At 38.7% G+C, this 24,513-nt stretch overlaps 2 protein-coding genes across 8 annotated transcripts; both read right to left on the minus strand.

Moving 5' to 3' along the window:
- Positions 1-157: 157 nt before the first annotated feature.
- Positions 158-10,925, minus strand: LOC106659441 (thymosin beta). The gene is made up of 5 exons (XM_014382013.2): positions 10,820-10,925; positions 1,281-1,443; positions 1,073-1,186; positions 868-981; positions 158-782 (listed from the first exon to the last, which is right to left on the minus strand). Exons 2-5 carry the CDS (start codon positions 1,417-1,419, stop codon positions 757-759), a joined length of 393 nt encoding a protein of 130 aa, XP_014237499.1. The 5' UTR covers positions 1,420-1,443; positions 10,820-10,925; the 3' UTR covers positions 158-756.
- A 901-nt stretch (positions 10,926-11,826) lies between these two features.
- On the minus strand, positions 11,827-24,092 carry LOC106659440 (serine-arginine protein 55). 7 transcript variants are annotated; one of them, XM_014382011.2, is made up of 11 exons: positions 23,864-24,091; positions 21,121-21,244; positions 20,405-20,475; positions 18,980-19,060; positions 18,198-18,221; positions 17,989-18,115; positions 13,977-14,050; positions 13,709-13,897; positions 12,952-13,074; positions 12,617-12,745; positions 11,827-12,539 (listed from the first exon to the last, which is right to left on the minus strand). In XM_014382011.2, exons 2-11 carry the CDS (start codon positions 21,241-21,243, stop codon positions 12,398-12,400), a joined length of 1,083 nt encoding a protein of 360 aa, XP_014237497.1. In that variant the 5' UTR covers position 21,244; positions 23,864-24,091; the 3' UTR covers positions 11,827-12,397. The 7 variants fall into 7 exon arrangements, with proteins under 7 accessions (XP_014237497.1, XP_014237496.1, XP_014237495.1 ...); XM_014382010.2 differs by lacking the exon at positions 21,121-21,244 and adding an exon at positions 20,958-21,084 and having other exon boundaries at positions 23,864-24,089; XM_014382009.2 differs by lacking the exon at positions 18,980-19,060 and adding an exon at positions 18,838-18,933 and having other exon boundaries at positions 23,864-24,088.
- Positions 24,093-24,513: the final 421 nt, after the last annotated feature.

Here is a 24,513-nt window from a genome sequence, read left to right on the forward strand (position 1 = left end):
ACCGTTTTTTTGCATAGTTTATTGTATCGCATTTTAGTTGCATGCTAGTTTACTTTTTATTTTAGTTTTATTTTTTTTTCGAGATCGAGCTTGGATCATTAATTAGTTTGACTCAAAGTAAAGAGTTTTATATAAAAATGTGACCCTTAAATGATAATTTTTTTTTTTTAATTTGGCTCATATTCTGAATATACATTCTATATAATTCAGAGAACATGTTTAATTATATACTTGCGTAGCATTATAGAATCGATTGTTTGGTATCTTTTGGATGGTATCTTGAATAATTACTCTCTCATTCGCAAACCGATTGAAAATTACAACAAACCAATCCAAGCAACTGTCGAAAAATCAGAAGCACTGTGTCTAAATAATTCGATTGATATCCTTTGGAACTTTCTCATTTTCCTCGCATGTACACGAATCAAACAGTACTTTGTCATTCAACGATATAGGAAATTTGACGCGAGTACACGTCGATAATTAACACAATCATGTTAAAGAGAGCGAGCAATTAATTACGATAAACGCGAGTACGAAAGAGCGATAGTTCATATTATTTTTATGTTAATACGAAATTGGTGTTAATTTCTTTTTTTGCTTTTTATTCTTTTCTTGAATTGACACAATCGATCTGGTTAAGATATCGATATTTATTATAAAATATTTATATCATAATAATAAAGTATATGAAAGAATACGCATCGTCATCACTGTATTTATTTTCTGTAGTTATACTGCTCGTGGAAACGCGCTTCATGCTTGCTTCTCGGCGGCTATTGCTGTAAAAATAAAATGAAAAGTAAATACAAGCGTAACGTTCATTTAATACAACTATAGTATCATAATCAGTCGGGCGACACGTACCTTCTTTGGTTGGCAAAGGATTTTTCTCGAGGGTTTCCGCGTGCTTCAGCTGGGACGGGTTGAAGTTTTCAATTCCGGACATCAGCTGCTGCTTTCCCTTCTCCTGCTCGATAACTGGAAAATTGAATATTGTTTCTCGTTACGGGAGGCCTAGCTGGAGATTAGATTTGAAATTGAAAAAAGTTCGATTTGTCGCAAAACTCACTCTCTTTATCGGGCAGTGGGTTCTTTTCGTTCGTCTCCGTGTGCTTCAATCGCGACGTATCGAATTTTTCGATACCGGCGATGAGCGTTTGCTGAGTCTTGGCTGCGGCGAGGTCTGTGCAGATAAAAAAAAAGGAGAGACGTGTCAATAGAAATTAAAACTGCAAATAACTCGTTTTTATATAATCGAAAAAGATATTAAAATTTACCTTCGGCGGAGGGCAGGACGTTCTTCACTTTGACCTCGGCCCTCTTCATGTTGCTGTGGTCGAAGCCCTCGAGCTCGCTCTTGAGGTCGACGGCGACTTTGGGAAGATTCTTCAGCGATGGACTGGTTGGATCGGACATGTTGACTGTTTTCTAATGAAAAATCTGCGTAAAAAAAGGAAAAAAAAATACGAATGAGTATAATGTCTTTTGTGCTGTCCCGCGCGCGACGACTGCAGAATGAGGAGAGAAAGAAAGAAAGGAAAGAGGAGGAGGAGGAAAGAAGGGTTCAGTAACGGAACTCCGCGTTTGTATGTAAAACAGCTCTCTTGTGTGTGTGCCAGCGATCTCTCTCTAAGCTTTAAAAGATTATATTATTACTCTCTCACGAAACTCGGCCATCGATTAACTCGCATTATCCTGCCTCCTTTTCCGTACAAAGGTTATATATTATGTATACACTTTTTCGCGCGTGTAAAGCATAACATGTACTCCGTGATTTTTAACACACTCCTCCTCGCGAGCGACCGAGTGTAATGACTTTTATCTCTCGCGTGTACATATTTACGCGCGCGCGCGACGCGCGACCGGAAGTTGCGACTCGTGCGTACAAGCGAGATATTCGCAATGTAACGTTATGCGATTGTTATACAGCTGTGCTCTCCACAAAGTCGAGGAGTTGACACTCGAGTACTATATACACAAAATAATGGACCATCGACGAGATGATGGCAAAAGAACTCGACGTTTTTATTAATTTGCATTTTGTGCGTCGAGTACGCTTGTGCAACGACAACGACGCACGACATGTATCAAAAAATTATTTCATTTATTTCGTTGGAATTATTCTCCTTTTTGTCGCTCTCTCTCTCTCGCTCTGGAGTGCGTTCAACTTGACACGCGTACTCGACATAATATTTCAAGTGTAGGAAGAGAAAGAGAAAGAAGGGTAGCTATATAAAACAGAGATAACAGAGAAGCCAAGGCTCTTTCTCGATCGAATCTCTGAATAAAGGCCGGGCGGTGATTTGTCAAGTTGCGTAAACGACTTTTACAGCCCATTAGAGAGATAATTTCATTATTGAACGAAAAAAAAAGTTGACCCGAATAGCCAAACGGTCGAACTTTCAAAGCTCCGACGCATAGTGTGTATCGCCCACGCGCGACCTCATGCAATTTTGTGCCTCGCGAACAATTCGTTATATATATTGTGCAGCCACACCTAATATATGTGCCACGAGCCGACAGAAAGTTTAGACCGATCGGTAAATTGCCATACAACCGATCGATACGTATAGACTCGCGTACATAAATGAGTCATCTCGACGAGAGCTTCCCTCGAGAGATGTACAGCTCATTTACCCGTGTATACATACAATCAGATAAGCCTTTAACTGCGTTACGTGTATAACGTACAAGTACATCACGAGTGTTTTGTGGATTCGTAATTCGACGAGCTCTCGATAGCGTGGCAAAAAAATAAAAAAATAAACTCATCGTCGAGAGAAGATCGATTGCGTTACACAATTTTGTTCGTCGATTAAAGTTTTAGAGAAAACCCGACCGATTGCAAAATTATCTCTCTCTCTCTCTGGTCGATGTGTGTAAAAGAGAGAGAGAGAGAGAAACGAAATTAGGGTCAAGCGTCTGACCCAACTCGCAACACCACCGCAGTCCAGTCGCGCGTTAAGGTCCACAACTACTACTACTATACTACGAGCTGATGATGTTTCGCCAGTTTCGTGATGTGTGTATAAAAATGTGCTGCTGCTGCTGCTGCTGCTGCACAGGCTTGTGCACTGGACACGCAACATAATTCGGAGCAGCAAAGCTGCTGCTACTGTGTTCAGCTGCTAATTAATACACGGCCAGCTGAGCAATTATACACGCAGCGCAGCGGCAAGAGGCGATCGCGAACCAGCGCAAATTAAAACAAGTCCGTTCGGTAGCGGCGGCGGCGGCGTTTTTTGAATTTACAGTTAGCAAGACGAAACCCGCACGCGATAAATGTGTATGCGCGTGCAGTGTAGCACGCCAATGATATAAAAAAAATGAGGGAACGTGCCGATTCCATACTGTATACCGTCTATACACGCCGAGTTTTTTTTTTTTTTAGACAATCGTTACGACTCTCGTAGTTTCAAAAGATGCATAATCGCCTATGGCGAATGTGCACAGCGGTGTGCATTACCGGGGCTACAGTCATCATCGAAGTGCAGCGCGTGGGTCGACTTGCTCGACTTTGATTAATTGCCGCCTCGAATTATCGTCTTTCATTGCAAAATATACGTATGTATGCGCACCGAGAGACGACGATGATGATGCGCGTCCGAGTGCACACACCTACGCACCAGAAGACTCGTTACACGGGGTAAAACTCGTGTATATAAATCGTCGGATTTCCGATAGCAGCTATGTTCTTTTTTAAACGTTTCTTATATATTATGCATTATAATATAAACTACCTCGGGTGCTTTCGTGACTACATAACGCGAACTGCGCACAGCTATATATGTTTAATACAGCGGGCTTTCGTAGAAGAGAAAAGAAAATCCCCCGAGTAACGGCTCGCGAGTACGAGAGACAAAGGGGGGGGCCTTAGAACCCGACAACGAGGAGCTGGGTATTATAAGTCTAATCGAATATAGCTTTTGCTGCTGCAGAGAGGCCGTGTGCGAGCAATGAGCAACAGATAGATAGATAGATAGATAGATAGAGACGAAGAAAAAAAAAACAGCGACCGAATATAAACATATAAAGCGAAATTAGTCTTTAATAGGAAAACTGGGACGGCATTGCGCTGCTGCACACCTTTTAACTGCGTGCGCACCTATAGAGCGCGAGGAGGACGACGGTTGACTAAGTTCGCTGCAGTCGCACCGCGAGAATCAAGCCGGCGCCGCCGACGATGTGAAAATAGTCGCGTATAGTCGCGTATACATAATTCGTTGAATCTACTACTAGCTACTGGTACTGCTACTCGACCAATGAATCTTGGATCGATTTTTCTTCTCTTTTTTTCTGCGCACAAGATATATGTACTGCGTATACGACGCGCGAGTATTTTTTCTATCTCGCTCTTCTAAAAGTTTTGACACGCTCAAGGTTTCGCACGCGCGATCTTTCTCGGTCTTGCTCCTTTTCCTCGCGGTTTTATTTTTATAATTGGCCTCTCTCTCTCTGCTGCGGTCTCGCAGAGCCGCCAACGATGTCTATTTTTTTTCTATTACGAAAAACTCGGACGCCTTGTACAAAGTAGACGGCACAGGGTTTATATTATAAAAGTACGCGCGTATATAAACGAACCCTGCGCGATTTCGCAATTTTTTCTCCCCGTAGTTTTTTTGTCTCTCTATGTACTCGTACTTTATCAAGCGGAGTGAAACAACGGACTTGACTGGCATATATACATTAACATATGACACGCACATGTGCCACCATGCATGTATACGATACGCGTGTGTTTGCCAGAATCGAACGGAATCAGCGAGACGTATAGAAGACAAGTAGCCGTTCCTCTGGGCAAGCAGCAATGCCAGTATATATTTTTAAAATAATGCACACACACGCACGTATTTATAATGACGTGAAATAATACCGAATTGTCAATGAGCTCTCCTCGAGGCGATGTTATTTTTTTTTCTTTTTTCTAACGAAGCTAACGGACGACTCACGAGATGCTGCTGCTACTGCTCGTTGTTGTTTCGCGGAATTTAAATTGCTCGCTATTAAATGCACCGAATAAATTAACGCGCGCGAGGCGCACAGGGAATTACATACGAATCTACGACGATCTGTCTCTCGATCGACGCGGAGTCACATTGTGCGATCGTTATTGCGTAAAAGGCCGTTTTCGTAGATGATCTCACGAGTGAGCAATAATATACTAATGTGTATTATAATATATAGAAATCCGGTACGAGATGTTTGCTGATTTTAATTTCTGTTGAGAGAGGGACAAAAAAGTATATACGAGTTTTGGATTGACGAACGATTTCTTTGTGTATAATATGCACCCCATCCGAGCTGTATCATTGGCCGCGAATCTCCCAATTGTATTACAAGAGTTGTACAGTTTATGAATACCGTTAAGAAGCAAAGTCGAGGAAATCGTGCATTACCCAAAAAGTAAGTCAATCGGATCGGCAGATTTTTCGGCGCGCGTTTTAGATTATAAAAAAAAATGGGACACGAAAATCCGGGGGTTCAGATTTGATTTTCGTCGGTACTTTCTCTTTGGAGCAGTCTGCACACAATTTTTGCAGCGATAAATAATCCATGCTCGAAGTTTCAACGCGGAATTCGCTAAAAAAATGGCAAAGTGCGTAATTTCGATCCCCCTTTCAAAGCACTAAAAACGCGATATAATATCAATTTCAGATTACTCGCGTTTATGTAGTGCACTGCGAGCCCGGAAACAAAGAGAGAGGGCTACTATACTACATAACACATACCCACGACGATGGTGTACGTGCAGTAGTAGCCACTTCGTGGAAAGCCTAATTAAATTAACAAACGCTCCGATGGATCACATCGTATTATATACGCGAGGGACGACGATGTGCGTCGGGATTATTCGAGGGCTTCGGCTGGATTGCGGATGTTGTGCGGCCGATTCAAATTTCAGCCTTGTGCAATTGTGTATAATGCGACGAGCGAAGATGATGAAATTGCAACGTACTTTTTTTTTTTACTTCTCTCTCGATTTAATTGTAATTAAACGATTTGGCACTCGTGCATGCCGATCTTTGTCTTTTATATGTTCGAGACGCGGACGCGAAAAAAAAAAGGCAGCGACAAGAAAGTCTCGCGCGAGGAGCGTCGATGCGTGATTTCAAGCTTCTATATAAATCGAAAAGGTTTTCGCGATTAGAAAGTCCCTCTCCGCGGCGAGTCCTGACAATGGACTCTCTCGAGTTTCCTTTGTTCCTACTGCTAAATTCGTGTCTTTTGTATCTCTCTCTCTCTACTATATATATAAATAGGCTCTGGCTGGTTCGCTTAGCCACTGCCAGAAAGGAAGATATGGCATCTCTCCACGTCGAGTCTCTCGAAAATAAGGGAAACTTTCTCTCCGTACGGCTATATGATACAAACTAATTGATGAGATACGAGTGACGTTGTTTTTTTTTTCCTTTTTTTCTTAATATAACGGAGGAAATTTATATGCGACGTACGTATAATAATGCGCGAAACGCAGTAACTGTGCGCGATGGTGGTGACTCATCGCCCGCACATACATACATAAATACATACATACACACAGTGTTGTGTGCTTCGATTAGTCGAGTGTATAATGTTTGCATATCTATCTGTGCGAGTCAAGGATTCCTTGCATTCCCCCGATGCATCGCGCGGCTACTACTGCGATGGGGGCCGCTGCCTATAATAATAATAATAATAATATAACGTGAAACACCGAAAAACCATAAAAGTATCTTGCAACGATCCTCGCGGGAATTGACGCGCGCGGTGAAAAGCGTCACGAAGCCGCGCGGCGCGCGAGAAAAAGTTCACATTAGAATTTCGTATCGTATACAAGTTGTCGCTAATAATAATCGATACGAGAAATAATAAATAAAAGTAAAAGTCAAACTTGTTTGGAGAGATGATGTGTCGTACGCCGGTAAAATATAAATTACGGCACATCGATGTGAGTGTGTGTACGACTCCAAAGGGATATATATATGAATACAGCGAGCGACGACTACTGCAGTTGCGCGAGTGAAAGTTGTGCGCCGTTGTATTGTACAGTAAACAACGCGGCGGCAATAATAAAAAGGAAAAATCAAACTCCAACGGCCAGAGGCGAGTTCTTCGCGCGCGCGTTGCGGCGCATGTGGACTCTTAAAATTGATTTGTTTTTAAATGGGATGAAAAATGCCCTCCTCCTGCGAATGATTTACACCGAATGGGTTTAAGACTTTGGCGAGTATCGAAGGAAATGAGCAAAACGAACGAGAGAGACTTTCTATCCGGAATTTAAAGCGCGTCAACCCGCGCGCAGTTCGAGACACGGGATAACACACGAGGAGTCGAATTTTCGTTGGTATACACGAGCACGAAATTATACTTTCACCCTGCAGTAGCAGCGGCGCGCACGCGACTCGTGCAGCACTAACAGTCAAGAGCATAAAGAGGAGAAGAGAGAGAGAGAGAAAAAAAAATCAACATCGAATACCGATGGGCTTTTGTAAATGATATTATACGGCAGCGCACACGCGAGAGAGGATTGATTTTCCTGCTGTATAGACAAGTTGCGCGGCGCGCGTACGTACTTATAAACAAAGTATAAGCACGCAACCATGAAAAAGTGCCGCACACGATCGATTCGACAGAAAAAAAAAAGAGGAAGAAATTTCGCGCGTTGACTCCTTTCGCAATCGCGCGTGCTGCTGCTGACACCTACGATTAATAAGACCGCGAGAAAAATGCACAGTTAGGAGGTCGTTGGCCCTCCGCGCGTATGTAATGAGCACTATGCGCGCCATGAGCAATCGTCGCGATTCGCGCATGCATGTCGTTGAAAGGTGACGAAGAAGAATGCGACGTTTCGAAAGGATAAACAAGTGCACATTCTCAATTGGCTGTAATCGATCTGAGTAGTACCTGCGGGGTACGCGGAAAGTCGAGACGATGTACACGATTTTTTTTCTTTTTTTTTGCTATAAGTACGCGTATAAAAGCCGGTAAATGTTGGCTATAGGCAAACAACAATCCCGAGAGTCGAAATCAATCGCAAGTTCAACACGCTCTTTTAGATCGACGCACGAGCCTGGCGGGTCTCTGCAGCGCGATAGATAGATAGTAGATAGAGAGGAATTCTCGCATTCCGCGCGTCTGCGAAAGCTCGACGGCAATTTTGGAAATTCCCTTATGGCCACGTATATCGCGCACGAGTACCTCGAGACTCGTCGAAACAGCTTCTATTTTTGTAATCATATTCGTAAGCCTTTGGGTGCGTCGCCAAAATGTTCCGTTTAGATATTATTATTTCTGGCTCGATTGATAAAAGAGACACATATCCTTAGCGCACATGTGCCAGAGCGCGTGACGCACTTGTACACTTATATATATATTGTTTCTACATACTCTGTTGACTATCAATCGTTCGCGCGGTTATAGCTGACCTGTCAAACGCCGAGACGTAGCCACGCCTACGCAGTAATGCATACGCATAAATTCAAGTGTCCACGGGATGCAAAGTTTTAGGTTGCAAAAAGTAACAAATAGATTGAAAAATTGACGCGTATTTTTTTTTCTGCTGCTGCTGCTGCTGTCGTAAGCCAATATTAATATGTAACAACGGCTATGTGGAGCAAATATTTGTAAGCGGGCGCATCGCTATGCGTTGTGTACACAGACAGTATGCGCGAATTTTGTACTCTGCGTGACAAATTGCAAGAAAGCGCGATGTTGCGAGAAATAACACAGAAAAACGATCGAATCGGCGGTCGAGTGAATCATATTTTGGATTATTATTCCGCTGCGCTCTACACACTCATCGATGACGTAAACCTTGAAATAATACACATGCACAGACACATACATCCCTTTGGAAGAAGAGTGCTAACGATTGAGAATTCTACCGAAGGAATGAAGACCAAGAAAAAAGAGTCATCCTTGATCGATAACAATGATCTGAAGAGTCTTTAAGCTCATTGCTCATTCGCATGTCGTAGTCGTCGTCGTCGTCGTTGTCCTGCGACGAAGATTCAAACGTTATATCTACATGGTATCGACTGACTTCCGCTACGTCATTGACTTTCAATTTATACAAAAAAAAAAAAAAAAGGAATGCTATTTAACGATGCTAAAATATTTTTTGTACACCCCGATCGACAGCGCGTACCTATACTATATAAACACCTGCGCGTCCAACATCTGCCCCGGCTTAAATTTTCAACTCTTCTTCTTCCTTCTTTTCTCTCTGACCGCAAGAATGTTCCGCGACGCACGCGATGTCGCTCGTTTCTCGATTACTTTATTATTTACATTAATAAATTCGCGTATCGGCCCCGCTTCGAAGACGAAATTGAAATATCGTCACGATGAATGCGAGCAGCAGCGGCAGTCGCACACACACAAAAGAAGAGTGTGGCCAATATAATGCAATTGCGTGCGAATTTCGACATATCGCAGCTGTATCGAAGAGAGCCTCGAGCAATACAAGCGCGCCCCGTATAGTCGTCGAGAAACATAGAGAGAGAGAGAGAGAGAGAGAGAGAGAGAGAGAAAAAGAGAGAGATGACGCAGAGCCACAAGAATCCAGTTTTGCCAGCGAAATTTTCGATGTTTATACACACATGTATACTGACACAGCACATCACACACAAAGTCTTCGGCAGAACGAGAGAGAGAGATATTCTTTTTTATCTCTAACATGATTGAGTACGTATGTATATTATTGTATAAGTGTAGTCGTCGATCGCGCAAAAGTGTAACGGATCGAATGTACATAGACAGTGTGTTATGTGTGTGTGTCACGATGTACTCATCATACCGACGATACGGTACAACACATAAGTCATAATAATGCGTATATGTATATATGCCGAACGGAGTCTTCGAGTATATAGCCAAGCCGCGCAAAGAAACGCGATGAATAATCGTCGCGGCCCGCGAGCGCGTACTTACACGTAACGCACACAAGGGGACAAAACAATTATTATTTTTACGAGTTATAAGTGCGATTTATCGATCGCAGAGAAGAAGAAAACAAAGAGTTCCAGACGACACTCGTTATTGTTATTATTATTGTCAATCGGAGCACGAGTCCTTTTACACCTCCGTGCGGTGCATCCGAATTATCCTTCCGACCGTCGAGAGTTAAATGGTACTACTTCGGTTGAAAGGTAGAAAAGCAGCGAGAAAAGAAAGAAAAATGATAACGATAGCCCAAACGAGCGTAAAATGACTAAGTCGGAGCAAAGCCGGCTCTCTCTCACTCTGTGAATAGGCACGATGTTAGTCACTGTATATCAGCAGGAGCAAAATGGCAGAAGCCAATCCTATGCTGCTGTATATTGCGGAGCAGCAGCAGCACACGCACACGCACACGAATCCTTATTGCCCCCTGCAGCAGCAGCAGCAGCAGCAGCATCTCTGCACCATAAAGTTCGCTCTTTATTTCTCATTCGTATCTACAACATTCACAGCCTTGCAAAATATTTTGCTCAAAAAGCAAGTTAATAAATGTAATAATTTCTGTAGCGGCGAACAGAGAGATGTGCTTGTGTGCAAGGAAGCTACCGCAGATACGTGCGTGTGAGTCGGGGCACAAGGGCGCGTCCTGTCGCCCACACGCATACATATACCGCACCGCACCGTATAACCGAATGTATATATCGACACTTGGCATGTTACATATACGCACTTTTCGCAATTTCGGCGAATCACTTTTTTGCACAAAGATCCATGACAGAGAGAGATGACTTACCGGCTCGAATGAAAAAGCGGAGTATAACGGGTATATAGGAGAAGAGGATGAGAATGCAACTATCTATATAAATATATATGTATATACAATGATGATGCGTACTGTATTTTCTATAAAATCGGAACTGGTCTCGGACGGCTTGAGGCTCGGGCTGCGACTGAATTGCAAACTGCACACGGCGAGGCGAGCGAACTGTACGCGTTCGGCGAAGCGCGCCGCCGCCGCCGCCGCCACCGCTCGAGCCTCGAGCTGGAGGAGTCGGAGCGGAGCAGATTACCCTTACCCGCCGGCCGCCGCGCGTCCTGCCTGCCGACGTTCGTTTTTTGACAGGCTGCAGAGTGTAAAGTCGGAGTCGACGCCCCCTACAATTTTTTGCGCGCAGACCGGTGCCGCGAGGTAACTGCGTTGTCGTCTTTATCGGTATCTCAGTGATTTTTGGGAATCTCGATTTCGAGGAAAATTTTCGAATCTAAATCGATCGGATATGACTCATTGGTGATTCATCCAAGTGACACTTTTTGTGGATCGATGAGAGAATTAACAATTTTAGTTCGGCAAATCATATTTATTTTGAAAACTCTATGTATAATAGATATTTAGAACATTTCACGTTTCAAAAATATAAATGAAACTATTGTCTATACTTTTACTTTAAATACAATTGTAAATAGCCATAATTAAGTGAAAAGAGTGCAGAATTTAATCGACTGATGAAAGTAATTACAATTAGATTATTTAAAAGTTTGAATGGTAACCAATCCAACGGTACTCGCTAGTTTTCTAGTAAATGGATGAAAATAGTTTCAATCGTCCGTATATTGGAAGGCTATCCATCCATCGAGTTGATATACTTGTTTAGTCATTAACACTGACATTTTTTCGTGAATTTAAAAATGAATATCAATTATTTCTCCAGTGAAATTGCAGAAAAATATTTGAGACTAAATCTCACATTTTTAACTATACAAAGTCACTCATTCATAATTTTTTAATTATTGAAAAAAAAGTAGGAAAATATTTACAAAAAGCCAAAAGGAATTTTTCCACATTACCTGAAGAATAGGCAAGAGGGTTATGGGGTGCCTTAAATAATGAGAATTCTTTTTTTGTCTTTTGTCTTTCATCAATTTTTAATCATTCTTAGCATGTTCTGCACTAATATTTAAAATTTGATTCAAGGTAGTTTTATGAATCGTGTACACCTAGAGTTAAATTTGTTTTAACAAAAAGCATTGTTAAATGACATTATTTGTAAGAGACGAAGTTTAAAAAATGTGTTTGGCGTGCCAATATTAGTTTATACGGATTACAATAAGTTTTAACGTTGATTTTTAAAACTTAAAATAGTATAATATATAATTGACACCCTAATTATAATTGGTCATGAATAAAAAAAATCGAATTAACGTTTCAATTTGTCAACTCAATCATAGTTAAACCTTTACATCATCAAGGTTATCATGACATTAGTACCCTTATGTTTTACAATGATGGAAAAATTTTACAAAAAAAAATACCAATGTGCGTAGCAAAAGGGTAAGGAAAAAATTATTTAGTAACTATTGGCTTATTGGAAATCATAGTCTTCTACATTGAAAACTAAAAAATTTGAGTAATTAAAGTAATTGGTATTTTTCATTTTCTCCCGCTCACTCTTCATTCCCTTACATAACTATCAATCTAATCTTCTTCTTTTTTGGGAGATTTAAGACCATTCATTGGTGATGCAGAACGGCTGCGGCTTTTGCTATGTTTGCTTCGCTCAGATCCTGATCTGGAGCGGTCGCCACGAGAGCGCTCTCGACTTTCACGAGATCTTTCCCTGGAAAGAACAATAAATTTTAGTCAAATGCTGGCATTGAATAAGTTTTATTTTAAAAAATTTTCATTTATACGTACTTTGATGGAGACTTGACTTTAGATTTTGATTGAGATCTAGACTTGGATCTATCATTCTTTGATCTTGAGCGAGAGCGAGATTTGCTCTTGGACCTAGACTTATCTCTGGACTTAGAACGGTCCTTTGATCTAAAAGTAGATAAGTGTGTTATTATTATTTTATTTCAATAAACGTAATGCAATGTCAAGAAGACTTATGAAAATTAATTTTGATAACTAAAAACTGAAACATGCAAGTAAACTGAATAAATAACAATGTTCAACAAGCATAAATTTTATTAAGAATATAAACAAAACTTAAAAAAACCCCAGGTGGGACTGCACCAGGTACTCACTTGGACACGGAACGTGAGCGGCTACGCTCAGGACTTTTGGACTTGGACTTAGATTTGGATTTCGAGTGCCTCGACTTGGAGCGACTGCTACGACGACTACGGCTACGTGAGCGGCTGCGGCTCCTAAGCACACAGAAAAAAAGTTTTTCATTGTGTTTCCGCTCATTATGATCAAATTTGTTATCAATGACATGATTATCACTAAACAATTATTAATTGAATTCCGTTGGAGAAGTTATTCACCAAGAACGAAATTTAGCAGAATTTAGTCTTCTACTTAATAGAAATTCTACTGTTAATTGAAAAATAGTTTTCCGAATCAACTATAACCGCTCGATAAATGAAATGAAATTCAATCAAAGAAAAGTTGTCATACATGATCTATCGATGACCGATACTTTAGTGCCTAAGACAGGAGGTGGGCAAGGAAAAGTATCAATTAAAAATTAGCCACAAAACTAAAAGTAAATTCATGAATTCCAAAAGAATCAATGAGTTATTAACATTTGAACTACAGCAAGGCACCATTCATTAAGAAACAAAAAAAAACTATATTCAATTACAAAGAAAGATAAATTAGAACAGTTAATGAGCCCACAAACGTTTCATGTAAAATCAAATCATTTACCAAGCGATTACATTGTTCGTGCGAACAGTTTTAAAAATTATAAAAAATGACTATTACATCTAGAAATAAATTAACATGTTAAACCGAAATTAGATCGGGCAAATTAGTAAACTAGAATCAAGTAAATACCTTGAGCGAGACCTGCTACGCCTGCGGGACCGTGATCTAGACCTAGATCTGGATCTTGAGCTTGAAGACCTGGATCGCCTTCCGCGACGTTTGTCCTCAACCAATCGAATTCTGCGTCCATTCAGATCGGTATCGTCAAGCTTTTCAATGGCATTCTTCATATCGGAGTAAGTAGCAAACTCGACAACACTGTAAAAGTAAAGAAATTTTAATATTTCATGAATTTATTTATTGATTGTTTGTTTTTTGTTCTTTAAGAGATACTCACCCTTCATTTCGTCGTTGCTTGTGTGCATCGGCATACGTAACTTCTCCAGCTTGACGCATGTAGTCTTTCAGATCCTGAATATAACGCAAAAGAATTATTAGTATTTTCTTTTCATAATAATGAGAAAGGACATTTTGAATTATTGACTTTATGGAGTAGTTAAAAATTAACGGAGTGTACCTAATAATAATAAATAACAGATTCAACACCAAGAATAGAGTATTATTAATTCATTAATCCTGTGCACTGACAAAATTACTTCTTATAAACATAATGTTTAAAATTCCTAATTTCAAGTTAATAAATAATCTTAGATTTACAGTCGGAAGTAATAGTGATTGTTCATTCCTTTCGATAAATTGTTCATGTATAAGGTTAGCCATAAATGAGAGTGCTCGAATTTAGTATCAATTGATAAAATCTTTACCATTATGCTGTTCCAATCCCTAAAATACCTAGCAATATATTTAAAAAAAAATTAAAACTATTCACTTCTCATTGATCTAAAATAACTAGAGATTTATCGTCTTTTGCGTATCATTGTAAATCTTATAAATAATTCACAACTTCTCATTCTTCGCGATTGGTCTTGATAATTCTGATAGTCTTCAATCTTCCGCATAATTGGTTTCTTGAATCAACACTCTTCATGGCTTCTCTTGTGCTGCTAGGACCTTTTGATGGTTGAATCGAGAGCATTATGGGCGTCGCATAAATTGTCAGGTTGTCGGGGCAAATGCTTGGATGATAATGATAAACTTTGGATGAGTGTACTCTCAGACGTCCCACTAGTAACAATTGCTTTGTATTTGACGATTTTGGAAATTATCTTAATAAAAGTCGCCATAAGACCTACTTTTCTAGATGACATCTCGTTCTGAATTGTCAAGCATAAAGTAAAGTTTGACTAATTGAAATTTTTTCTTTTATGAAATGAATAGATTCCTAATTTCGAGCACAAACACAATTGATTATATACAATTTATGCGTTAGCGTTATCAAAGTTTATTGCACAGTAAAATTGATTGACTTTGTTTTTAGAATTAAAAAAAATTTTCAACAAAAAACTCACGATATTCAATCTTTTGATTTCCCGAAGAAAAAATTTAAAAAATATTCAAGATTTTCATTATTATTATGATTCTAGAAGAATATTTATGTTTCAAATCAGGTACAGATATATGTACATTCATGAATGATAAATAAATAATAATAATAAATATAATACGTATACATGAATAATATATCTAAAGAGTACACTCGTTGTAAGGTGACGCATTTACCTTGGGCCCCAGGCACATTCACCACATCTCGTTTGCTTACGGACACATGAGTAGTAGAGTAACGCTTTCTCATCACCCCTCATCTCGGTCTGTCCGACACATTATTCGCAAGCGCAGCGAGAGAGAGATAGTAGCGCAGAGAGAGCCGTTACACACCGGTATGGTAGAAGGTTGTATGAAGGAGGTGGTGGTGGGTGCGAAGAGATGCGGCCAACCCCCTTCAGCGAGAGACACACACATTGATAGACAGACATTGAGGTTTAGCTCAAGGCGAGAGCACGCCACCGCCGCCCTTTCTCTCGTCACATCCGGAGAACGTCACATTGGTCATCATCGGCGGTTTTGGCGCTTGAAGCTCGGCTTTGAGGCCACCGAGCTTTTTCGTGGCAGTACAATCGAAAACATCACACCATGATACGCGCGGCGACTGACACACACTTCGCGGATGTTGTTGATAGAAGGGAAGACGGAGCAGCGCCGCCGCCTCGAGCGCGCGTGCGGATAGAGAGCCTCGCAACAGCATACCCTCAACCCCAGCAGGGCTGACGAGCGATTGTGAGAGTGAGCTTTGGGTAGAGCGACTGATTTGAGAGTCTCGTCCGCTGGTCTCGCATATTGGCCGTGATTTTTTTTGAAATGGCGTTTGGGCACTGCAATGCACACCATCGCACCCCCGTCATCGTCATCGTCACCATCGTGGCGGCGCAGCCTTGCCGGGGGAACTTGACACCAGAGAGAGACACTCATTCGACCATTGCATGTTGATGCACCCCAATGTAGTGGTGAAGTTTATGTCAGTCAATTATCGTTCTGGTACACGTCATAGTCAAAAATTTTAACTTTTTGAGTCTTTTTTATGAAAACTGTTCATCGTGTTTGAGTTTAATTTGATTTGTGTACTGTGAAAATGATTTGAGTTAGTTGCTCATCTGCATGTGTGCATGTAGCTTGTGTGTTTTTATGCTTATGTGTATGCGCATGAATGTGTATGATGTTTGATTTTCCGTTGTGCATGTAGTATAATGAATTTCACATCTGTATCAAGATATTAAATGAAAATTTCAAAGTCAAAATGACTTAAATGGTAAAAAAAATTTGCTTTCACTTATCAGTTTTAAATTCTTGCAATTATCTTTGTGCAATCAAAGATTAAAAATTACATTTAATTTGAAAGATAAAAAGCTTTAACGCGATTAAGCCAGATAAAATAAAATTGTTAAAAAATTTGGCAAATAAATAATAATGTTTATAATTCAAAAATTTATGCAATTGCCATTTAGAATAAAAAAATCTAATGAAATAAAAATCAACTTCGAAAATCGGTTCATGAAAAATTTTAATTCATTGAATTATTTAAATTTCAAATGAAACTGATGATCAAGTAACTTATGAAAAAAAAAAAACAATTTAATTGTGGTTAAATTGACGGCTTTAGTCAGAATAACCATGAGAAAAAAAAACGTTGATGTTTAAAAAAAATTATGATAAGATATCTAGTCGAACAGGAGTGTTGTAGTCGAGCAATGGACCAAAAAGTAGATGGTTCATGGTCCAATAACTGCATCAATGGTAATTGACCTCTCTCTAGCCCAAGAAGTAGTTCTTGCAGTAGCGCTAACGCATCATCAGATGTAAAACGTGCCCCCTTTGTTCAATGGTTGGTCAAGGAAGAAAGTCCAAAGGCTGTGAAAGCTGTGGACTTGGCACACAGGGATAATTCCTCTCACTGGCTCGAGCGGCAGAGATTTATTGACTAAGTAGTGTGGTATTTGATGAAACCATGAGAAGCTGACTAATGTGTGGAGGTCGCAGTAACATCTTTTTTCTCTTCCTCATCAACTTTTGGTAGGGTTGATAAATGAACTTTCGTGAGCCTTGAACTTAGACTGTCTGAGAACTGGGCAGCCAGCCATTGGTTTTCTCAATGATTATCTCAGTTTTTCATTTTCACTCATTGGTCAAGTGTGATTAGTTCTCGGAATAGCTTGGCCCTACATGGTCACCGGACCTCCTCGGTGAAGAGGACATGGCTCTTCGAAAAGAACATCAATGGATTTTTTTATTGTTTCTGTTTGTTTTGACTATTTTCAATTTTTAAAGCAATAAGTATTGATGAAAAGTTTGTTATTATAAAATAAATTACTTTAACAACACCACATTTTCTTTAAGAGATTTAAAAGCAATCGATTCTAATTTATCAAAGATTTAAATTCATTTTAAAAAAGCTCAATAAGTAATGTTAGAATTATTGAATTGAAATTAACAACAGAGACAATGTAAATTGATCAAGTAAGACTTAGTATTCAAATTTACGGTAATGAATCAACTAAATTATTCACATTAATTTCAAGGGCAAAAAGAAGTAAATTCTTCGAAGATAATATTGCTGGGAGGGCTAGAAGATCCAGGTATTTTCATCCAAGTTTCCTTGTAGAGATTGATTTCTTCAGTTCTTCAAGGCGGACACCACAGATCATCCAATTGGCTTGCAAGGGAATGCGGAATGAGTCTGTCCTAATCTGAACTGTTTTTCTATTTTGCCTATTTACTATTTAATATTTTCATATCACTACCATAACTTGATAGGATTTCATGACCTTAGACTTACTTGATCAAAATGTACATTTTTTTTACCTAATCAGTTCTTTTATATTCTTTGGTCATATTTTCAAATTTACTATAATTTTAATAATAATAATGATAAAATCATGTTTTATAAGATGGCTTACCTGCCAACTGACACGGCTGGACAGATTCTCAACAGTTAAGCGGTATTCTGTGCGAGTAGGTGGACCATATCTTGGGAGAGTCTGCTTGTAGCTCGAGGAGTTCCTTGAGTTTCTGTTGACGCTGTCTCTGTAAGAATATTGTTTTGTTAATAATCACATTTTTTAACTGAAACATTGAAGAAGATAGAACTTCATCCGTGATGACGTACCTGTCATGTCGCACGTCGTCACGGCTGCAACAAAGAGAAAAGGAAATAAAAAAACTGGTTAGTTAACTCATTGTAATAAGTACAGCTACTATGGTAAAATACAAAAGAAAGAACTGTTGACATTGGATTTTAAAAATTAAATCAATAAAATTGAAATTTTAAAAGTTTCAAGGAATTTAAAAAAATGTATCCATTCAAAATCACACATTATTCAAAGAGTATTTTTTGAGGTATTGAAAATAAATTTAAAATTATGAACCACATCATTCATTCTGAAATCAAAAAGATTGTATTTTTTTCTTCTAATTCAATTTCATACTCTCGCAATAGCAACACAGCATGGCATCACTATCGGTTTGCTAGGGCAAGAGGGTTTATTGAAAAAAAGAAATAAACGAGATGAAATTGACAACGATCGTCCCGACACCGGCAAAATAAATGAATAAACAATGAGTTGATAAGGAGCAAGATAGAAGAAATTTAAATATATAATATTATAGATAGAAGAAAGAAGTCTTAGAAAATCGAAAATAAGTCGTCGAAGAATTTCTCCTCTGAAATTCAGCTTTTCAACGAGTCGCAGTTGGTCGTTTAAAAAAGTTTTTTTTTGTAAAAAAAAAAATGGTTCTAATAGTCTTACGCAGATCGTCTCGAGTCGCCATAGCCACCGCGCGAATCTCCGTAGCGCCACTGATCGCTACCTCTAGGCGTTCCTCTGGCCCTCTCAACCGTTATTCTGTAACACATACGGGAAAAAAATACATGTAAAAATTTGTTCTTACTTGTCTTTCCAGGAGCGTGAGCGTCCGTGACCACGGTCGCCTCGCCTCCCTGAAACACCCCTGGCTATCTCCACCGCCACTCTGAAACACACCCAACAAAAACAGTGCCGCGGCTTGAAGTTTTACTGCGAAACTTGCTTTTGTTTATTGCATTTTTGCTTCCTCTCTCTCACTAAATAACACTTTTTTGTTTGATTGTTTGATTGGATGGACCGTTTTTGGAAAATTTGTCTTTGTCTTATCGATGTTTTGAAACTTAAAAGAATTGCATTAAAAATACATGTTTTCAATAATAATTAATAAGATTATTATTGTTTGTGCACATGCTTATCATGAAAAAATCAACATATCTTTATGTTAAACATAGAAGAAATGCCACAACTAGATGTTATCTCATAGTGAAAAATTCTATTTTTACAGGATACAAAAAAATAATAAAAAAAGACAAATTATAACTCATGTGACTTGAGAGTTTTTTTTTCATAGACAAACTATTTTTTGAAAAATTATAAATGGAATTTTTCCAATTGTCGATAGTATTTTATTAACTAGGATTATTACTTTTTCTATTCAAAAAGTTAAGTAATTGTCGGTTGTAATTCAAAATGGCGGTGTACGTGATAAAACACAAACTCGATATTATTCTCAAGAATTGTTGATGTAATAAATTAATATTACAAACAGTAGACATTCAGATATCAGAGGTTTTTCAGGGTGTATTATATTAACAATTAAAATATAAAAAATTATTATAATTATCATAATATGTTATAGTGAAAGTAGCATTATTTTTTACTAAATATAACAAAATATCATGAAAATATTTTGCTTCAACCAAGAGTTAAGCATGCAATGGTATTAAACTGAATCAAGTAAATGAAAATAATTAAATAAGACAGTTTTTAATATAGAGAAAGAACTAATTTAAACATAATTGTAAATAATATTATTATGACAACACCAAATAAAAAGTTATTAAGGTTTGGTACTTATTATTGCGGCAACTATCATGGTATAATAACCATGCATTATTTTAAAAATGTACAGTTAGCCTATTTTAATAGAGCTTTGTTTGATTCAAGTGTGAGGATGATTCAATTCTCAAAGATGTATAGATGTATTGTAATAAAATAATCGACAAAGCAGAACAATTAGCATTTCATAATTTCTCTGAAATTAATCTCTTGAATTAATAAATATTTGATTGATAAATTAAAAATGAAACTATATTATTAGATTAAGTTGATATACTTCTGAAGAAAGTTTTTCTTAAAAAATAAAAAACAAAAGATTCGAATGTTATTATACTGAAACCTAACTATTGAAATGTTTAGGGTATATGAATCTAGTTTGACATGCTAGTACACTATCCCATTTACCAAAAAAATTACAAACAAAAAAGAATTTAATAGCTCAAGTTCTTACCGCTCTCCTAACAGCTCCTTTCCATTCAATTCATAAACAGCATCATCTGCATCTCTGTAGTCATCAAATTCCTAAGATAGAGAAAAACATATTTGTTAAATATGATCTAATGATAGATTTCAAGAAAAATCAATTTTAATACTTAAATAAAATTATATATAAAAAAACAGTAAATAATTTTTCACTTGCAGTCTGAAAAATTGTAGAAATATCAACTAGTAAATTATTTTAAGTAATTAAGATTCTTAATTTCGATATTTTTTTGTTAAATATAAAACTCAATTTAGAATACACAATTAAAAAAATGTTATTAATTATTGATCAATATCTATTAAAAGTTTCAATACATATATGTGGAGTATGAAAGCAATATTTTCCAAGCTTATCTATGAGATTCTAGTACTGCAAAGATGAGAAAATTATTTTTAAACTAATTTAAATTTTAAGATACTCAGGCAGTGTAAATAGTAAGAATTAAAGTCTTCTTGTAAAGTTCTGGAATAACTTTGTTGCATGGTTATGCCTCCAGTTGTCCTCGCTTCAAAATACTTACAACAAAGCCGTAGCCATTCTTGATAAGAACATCACGGAATCGACCGTAGCCTCTGAAAAATCTCTCCAGGTCTCTTTCCCTGGTACCGTATGGAAGCCCACCAACATAGACCCTTGTACCTACCATACTGTAAAAAAGACAATAAAAATTATTGTAGACTTACCACAAAGGCAAATCCGTTCTTCATAGCGACCCCTTTGATTCTACCAAATTTCCGGAAGAACTTCTCAAGGTCGCGCTCCCGCACCCGGTAAGTTAATCCACCAACAAATACTCGGGTGCCCATTCTTAAAGGAAAATATAAAAATACCATACATAACAGGTCACCAATCGAACCTGCCTGCTTTTCATTTACTTTTTATATACAGACACTTTCAATTATTAGAAAAGTTACTTTGAAAAAAACGAACAAAACATTCAATAAACAATCAAATAAACAATCAAAAATAAAATTTTGAAAAATTTAATGTCAAGTAAGCAAAACAAAACAATGACTAAATGAATTATGAATTTAAGTGTCTGCAAATGAAAACAAGGCTTTATTTGATTTGAAAGTGCAATATATACAACATAATTTTACAATGATGGTGCAATGAAACTCATGAGTTTGTGACAGCTACAACATTTAAATTGATTTAATGGTTATTTCTGGAGTAATTTATCTATTAGCAATCGAATGAAAAAAATTTATTGATTTTAAGCAGTTGCATCGAATAAGTATATAGCTGTCACATGCTCATTAGAGTAAGAGTAAAATTATAATAATTTTGCCCTTAAAGTATATACAAAAAAAATAATAAGCTCTTCGCACTTCTCTCGCGCAATTCTAGTAGTTAACTAGTGATATCAACCAAAACGAGCACTAAAAAATATCAACAAGCGTGAAAATTATACACGGCGTTTCGAGTATAGACTCGATGCCACACAAAATGGTACGAACCTCGAGACTGGTCGCCTGCAACTCGTGCAAAATTAACGCGCAAAAACGAAAATGGCGACCGACGTGTGTGTGCGCGAGAAGTATATATACCACCGCGACGACGAGCCAAGCTATATAATACAGAGAAGAGTAGAGAAGTGTTTGCACGAAGCGCGTATACTACCGGCCTACATCACTGCTTTCGCAACATACACATAGATATATAACGGAGCTGTGTGCCTCACTCGGCGCATGCTCTCCTTGTTACACGACGAGAGGCACGACAATTGTCGTTGTAACGCAATTGATATCGTCGCGATCGAAGAATTTTTCTGTATAAATCGCGATAAATATTTTCATCGGATTATGTGATCTGCGAACGGAACACGGCGCAATATCAAAGCGATCGGGGTGCGAAGTGATGTCCGATCTTGTGCGCCTCGAGCGGTTTATTCTAATCGATTAAACAGCAATGTAACTAAGGAGGATAAGGCCACGAGGCTATATATAATTCAATATATTATAATGCATAACAGCAAGGGGGCGGGCAAATTGGAAGCGCGACGATGATTACGGAAAGACTTTTTGCCGTGTTATCGCACGTTCGTATATGTGCTTTCCACCACCACCACTATTCGGAGCTACGCGATAAGCCAAACGCGCTTTTACATAGAATGAATAATTTTCCAGCAATTGCACAACGACGATATAGAACACACGCGTTTGTGCAAGTTATACGAGGCGGGCGTCCTCGATTTTCTCCGTCATTGAGTCATTATAATGTACGTATAAGCGAGCCGCAGTTGTTGACTTTTTTGAAAAATAAAAAAAACTTGGAGTCACGATAGTACAATCTCGATCGTTAAATAACCGCTCGATTAACATCGATTCGACGTATAATACTGATGAAAAGTTCGAGTTATACACGTATCGGGGAGCCTCGCGAAACAAATGCAATTGTTTACCAATTGTCCAGAGACTTGGTTATTAGCACGACGCGAAACAAGATGCGTCCGTACATATGCTGCACGACGCGACACGGCTTACATAAGAGAGAGAGAGAGAGAGAGAGAGAATTGCCAAGCGCATCTCCTGCAATGCAAAATGTCAGTGTGTATGAAGTTTTAGTAAGCGCGCCAACGCACACTTACGTAAAAGCCGGTCTTTTTCGTTATTATTATGATTGTTATTGATGCTACTGTAGAGGGAAAAGCAAAATGCCGGCAAAACTCGAGGCTTGGCGGGCTATCGTGGCTTCGCGGCGTTTATGATAATAATAATAATGTCGGCGTCGTCTCTCTCTCTCCCCTCTCGCGCTCACGGCGACGACTCTCGCACCCCTAAAATACGCCGTTTTTACATTTTTCGATTTACGAGGGAAAATTTCTAGATTTCCGAGAAAGTAATTTCGATTCGAGTACGAGAAAACGGATTTTTAATTCTTACAACGTGGACCTCTACGGGAAAATTACCAAACATGTCGTCGGTCGCGCTTCACGAGGCACGATTCGCTGTGCGGTGGCCTTCTCGAGCCTTCCCGAATTGTCTCTAAAAAAAAAAGATGACGAAAAAACCACGGACTCTACACCGCCAAAGTACGAAGAGCTTTTCTGGTTACGCATGCACGAAACAACAATGTAATGGTTTTTATTTATTAATGACAAACGGATGAGAACGAATGGAGCTAGGCTGTGCCTCTGTGTGAGTTAATGAAAAAAAACGGTAACGTAACCTCAAAATGCGTTAGACTCGGAGCGGGCGCACACGCGAACACGCGCACACATGGGCATGCTGTTTATTGAATTAAATGAATAATTGAATAATAACGAAACGCGCGCACCGATCGTTAATTTACACTACACTCGTTTCATGCATGCGTATTATTACTTTTTATCGTTGTTGTTTGTTATTGATCGACGAACTACGACGTAATAAAAGACGAATGCAATTGTGCGTCGGTTAGTCGAGTAACGGGCGAGCTACTTACTTGGCAATTTGATAGGTTGTCGACTCGACGTGATCTGTTCCCACCAAACACACGAGTACTCGTCGTTGTTTGTTTTTTTTTATATATATTTAAATACAGGCACACAAAAAACTTTTTTATGTATTTATAATACGTGGGCACTGTAATAGACTCGTGAACCGGAGTATGCGACTGCTCTCGACACACTGAGACTGATCCGTACGTTGCGTTGGGATGCCTGGACGAGCTGAGCTACGAATAATGGCCGCATGAGGTGACTGCGTAGCGTACGAGGCGACTGGCTCACTGCCTAGCGTTCGAGGCGACTGCGCAGCGTACGATGCGCAACCGCATCATCGTTAGTTAGACGTAATAGCCTCACACACACATACATGATGCATGATACGTGCACATGTAGACACAGATACGATAGCTCAATGCATGTGTATTACATTAAGGTAATTTTATACAGAAACGATCGATCAAAAGCTAGATAGCTGATTTTGGACGTTAAAGCGTGACGCCCAATTAGATGCGAGGTACAAAAGTGCACATCATATTAGAAAGGCCATCCAAAAGAGATCATATTTTTTTAACGAGCTAATGCTGCAAGTAGGTTGACAATGGAATATAGTCATTTACGATAAAAGGTTTAACGAGTAGTGGATAAT

The sequence above is a fragment of the Trichogramma pretiosum genome, unplaced genomic scaffold, assembly GCF_000599845.2.
Source record: "Trichogramma pretiosum strain Unisexual culture from Peru unplaced genomic scaffold, Tpre_2.0 scaffold20, whole genome shotgun sequence".
NCBI classification, from domain to species: domain Eukaryota; kingdom Metazoa; phylum Arthropoda; class Insecta; order Hymenoptera; family Trichogrammatidae; genus Trichogramma; species Trichogramma pretiosum.

Bases quoted from the DNA above. Each gene is read 5' to 3' on its own strand.
- LOC106659441 (XM_014382013.2), bottom strand. From the start codon at position 1,419: ATGTCCGATCCAACCAGTCCATCGCTGAAGAATCTTCCCAAAGTCGCC. The intron at 982-1,072 runs GTGAGTTTTGCG...TCAATTTTCCAG, and splicing joins CCCACTGCCCGATAAAGAGA to TTATCGAGCAGGAGAAGGGA. The intron at 783-867 runs GTACGTGTCGCC...TTATTTTTACAG, and splicing joins TCCTTTGCCAACCAAAGAAG to CAATAGCCGCCGAGAAGCAA.
- LOC106659440 (XM_014382006.2), bottom strand. From the start codon at position 21,083: ATGGTAGGTACAAGGGTCTATGTTGGTGGGCTTCCATACGGTACCAGG. The intron at 18,116-18,197 runs GTACGTCATCAC...ATATTCTTACAG, and splicing joins GACGACGTGCGACATGACAG to AGACAGCGTCAACAGAAACT. The intron at 12,746-12,951 runs GTGAGTACCTGG...ATCTACTTTTAG, and splicing joins CGCTCACGTTCCGTGTCCAA to ATCAAAGGACCGTTCTAAGT.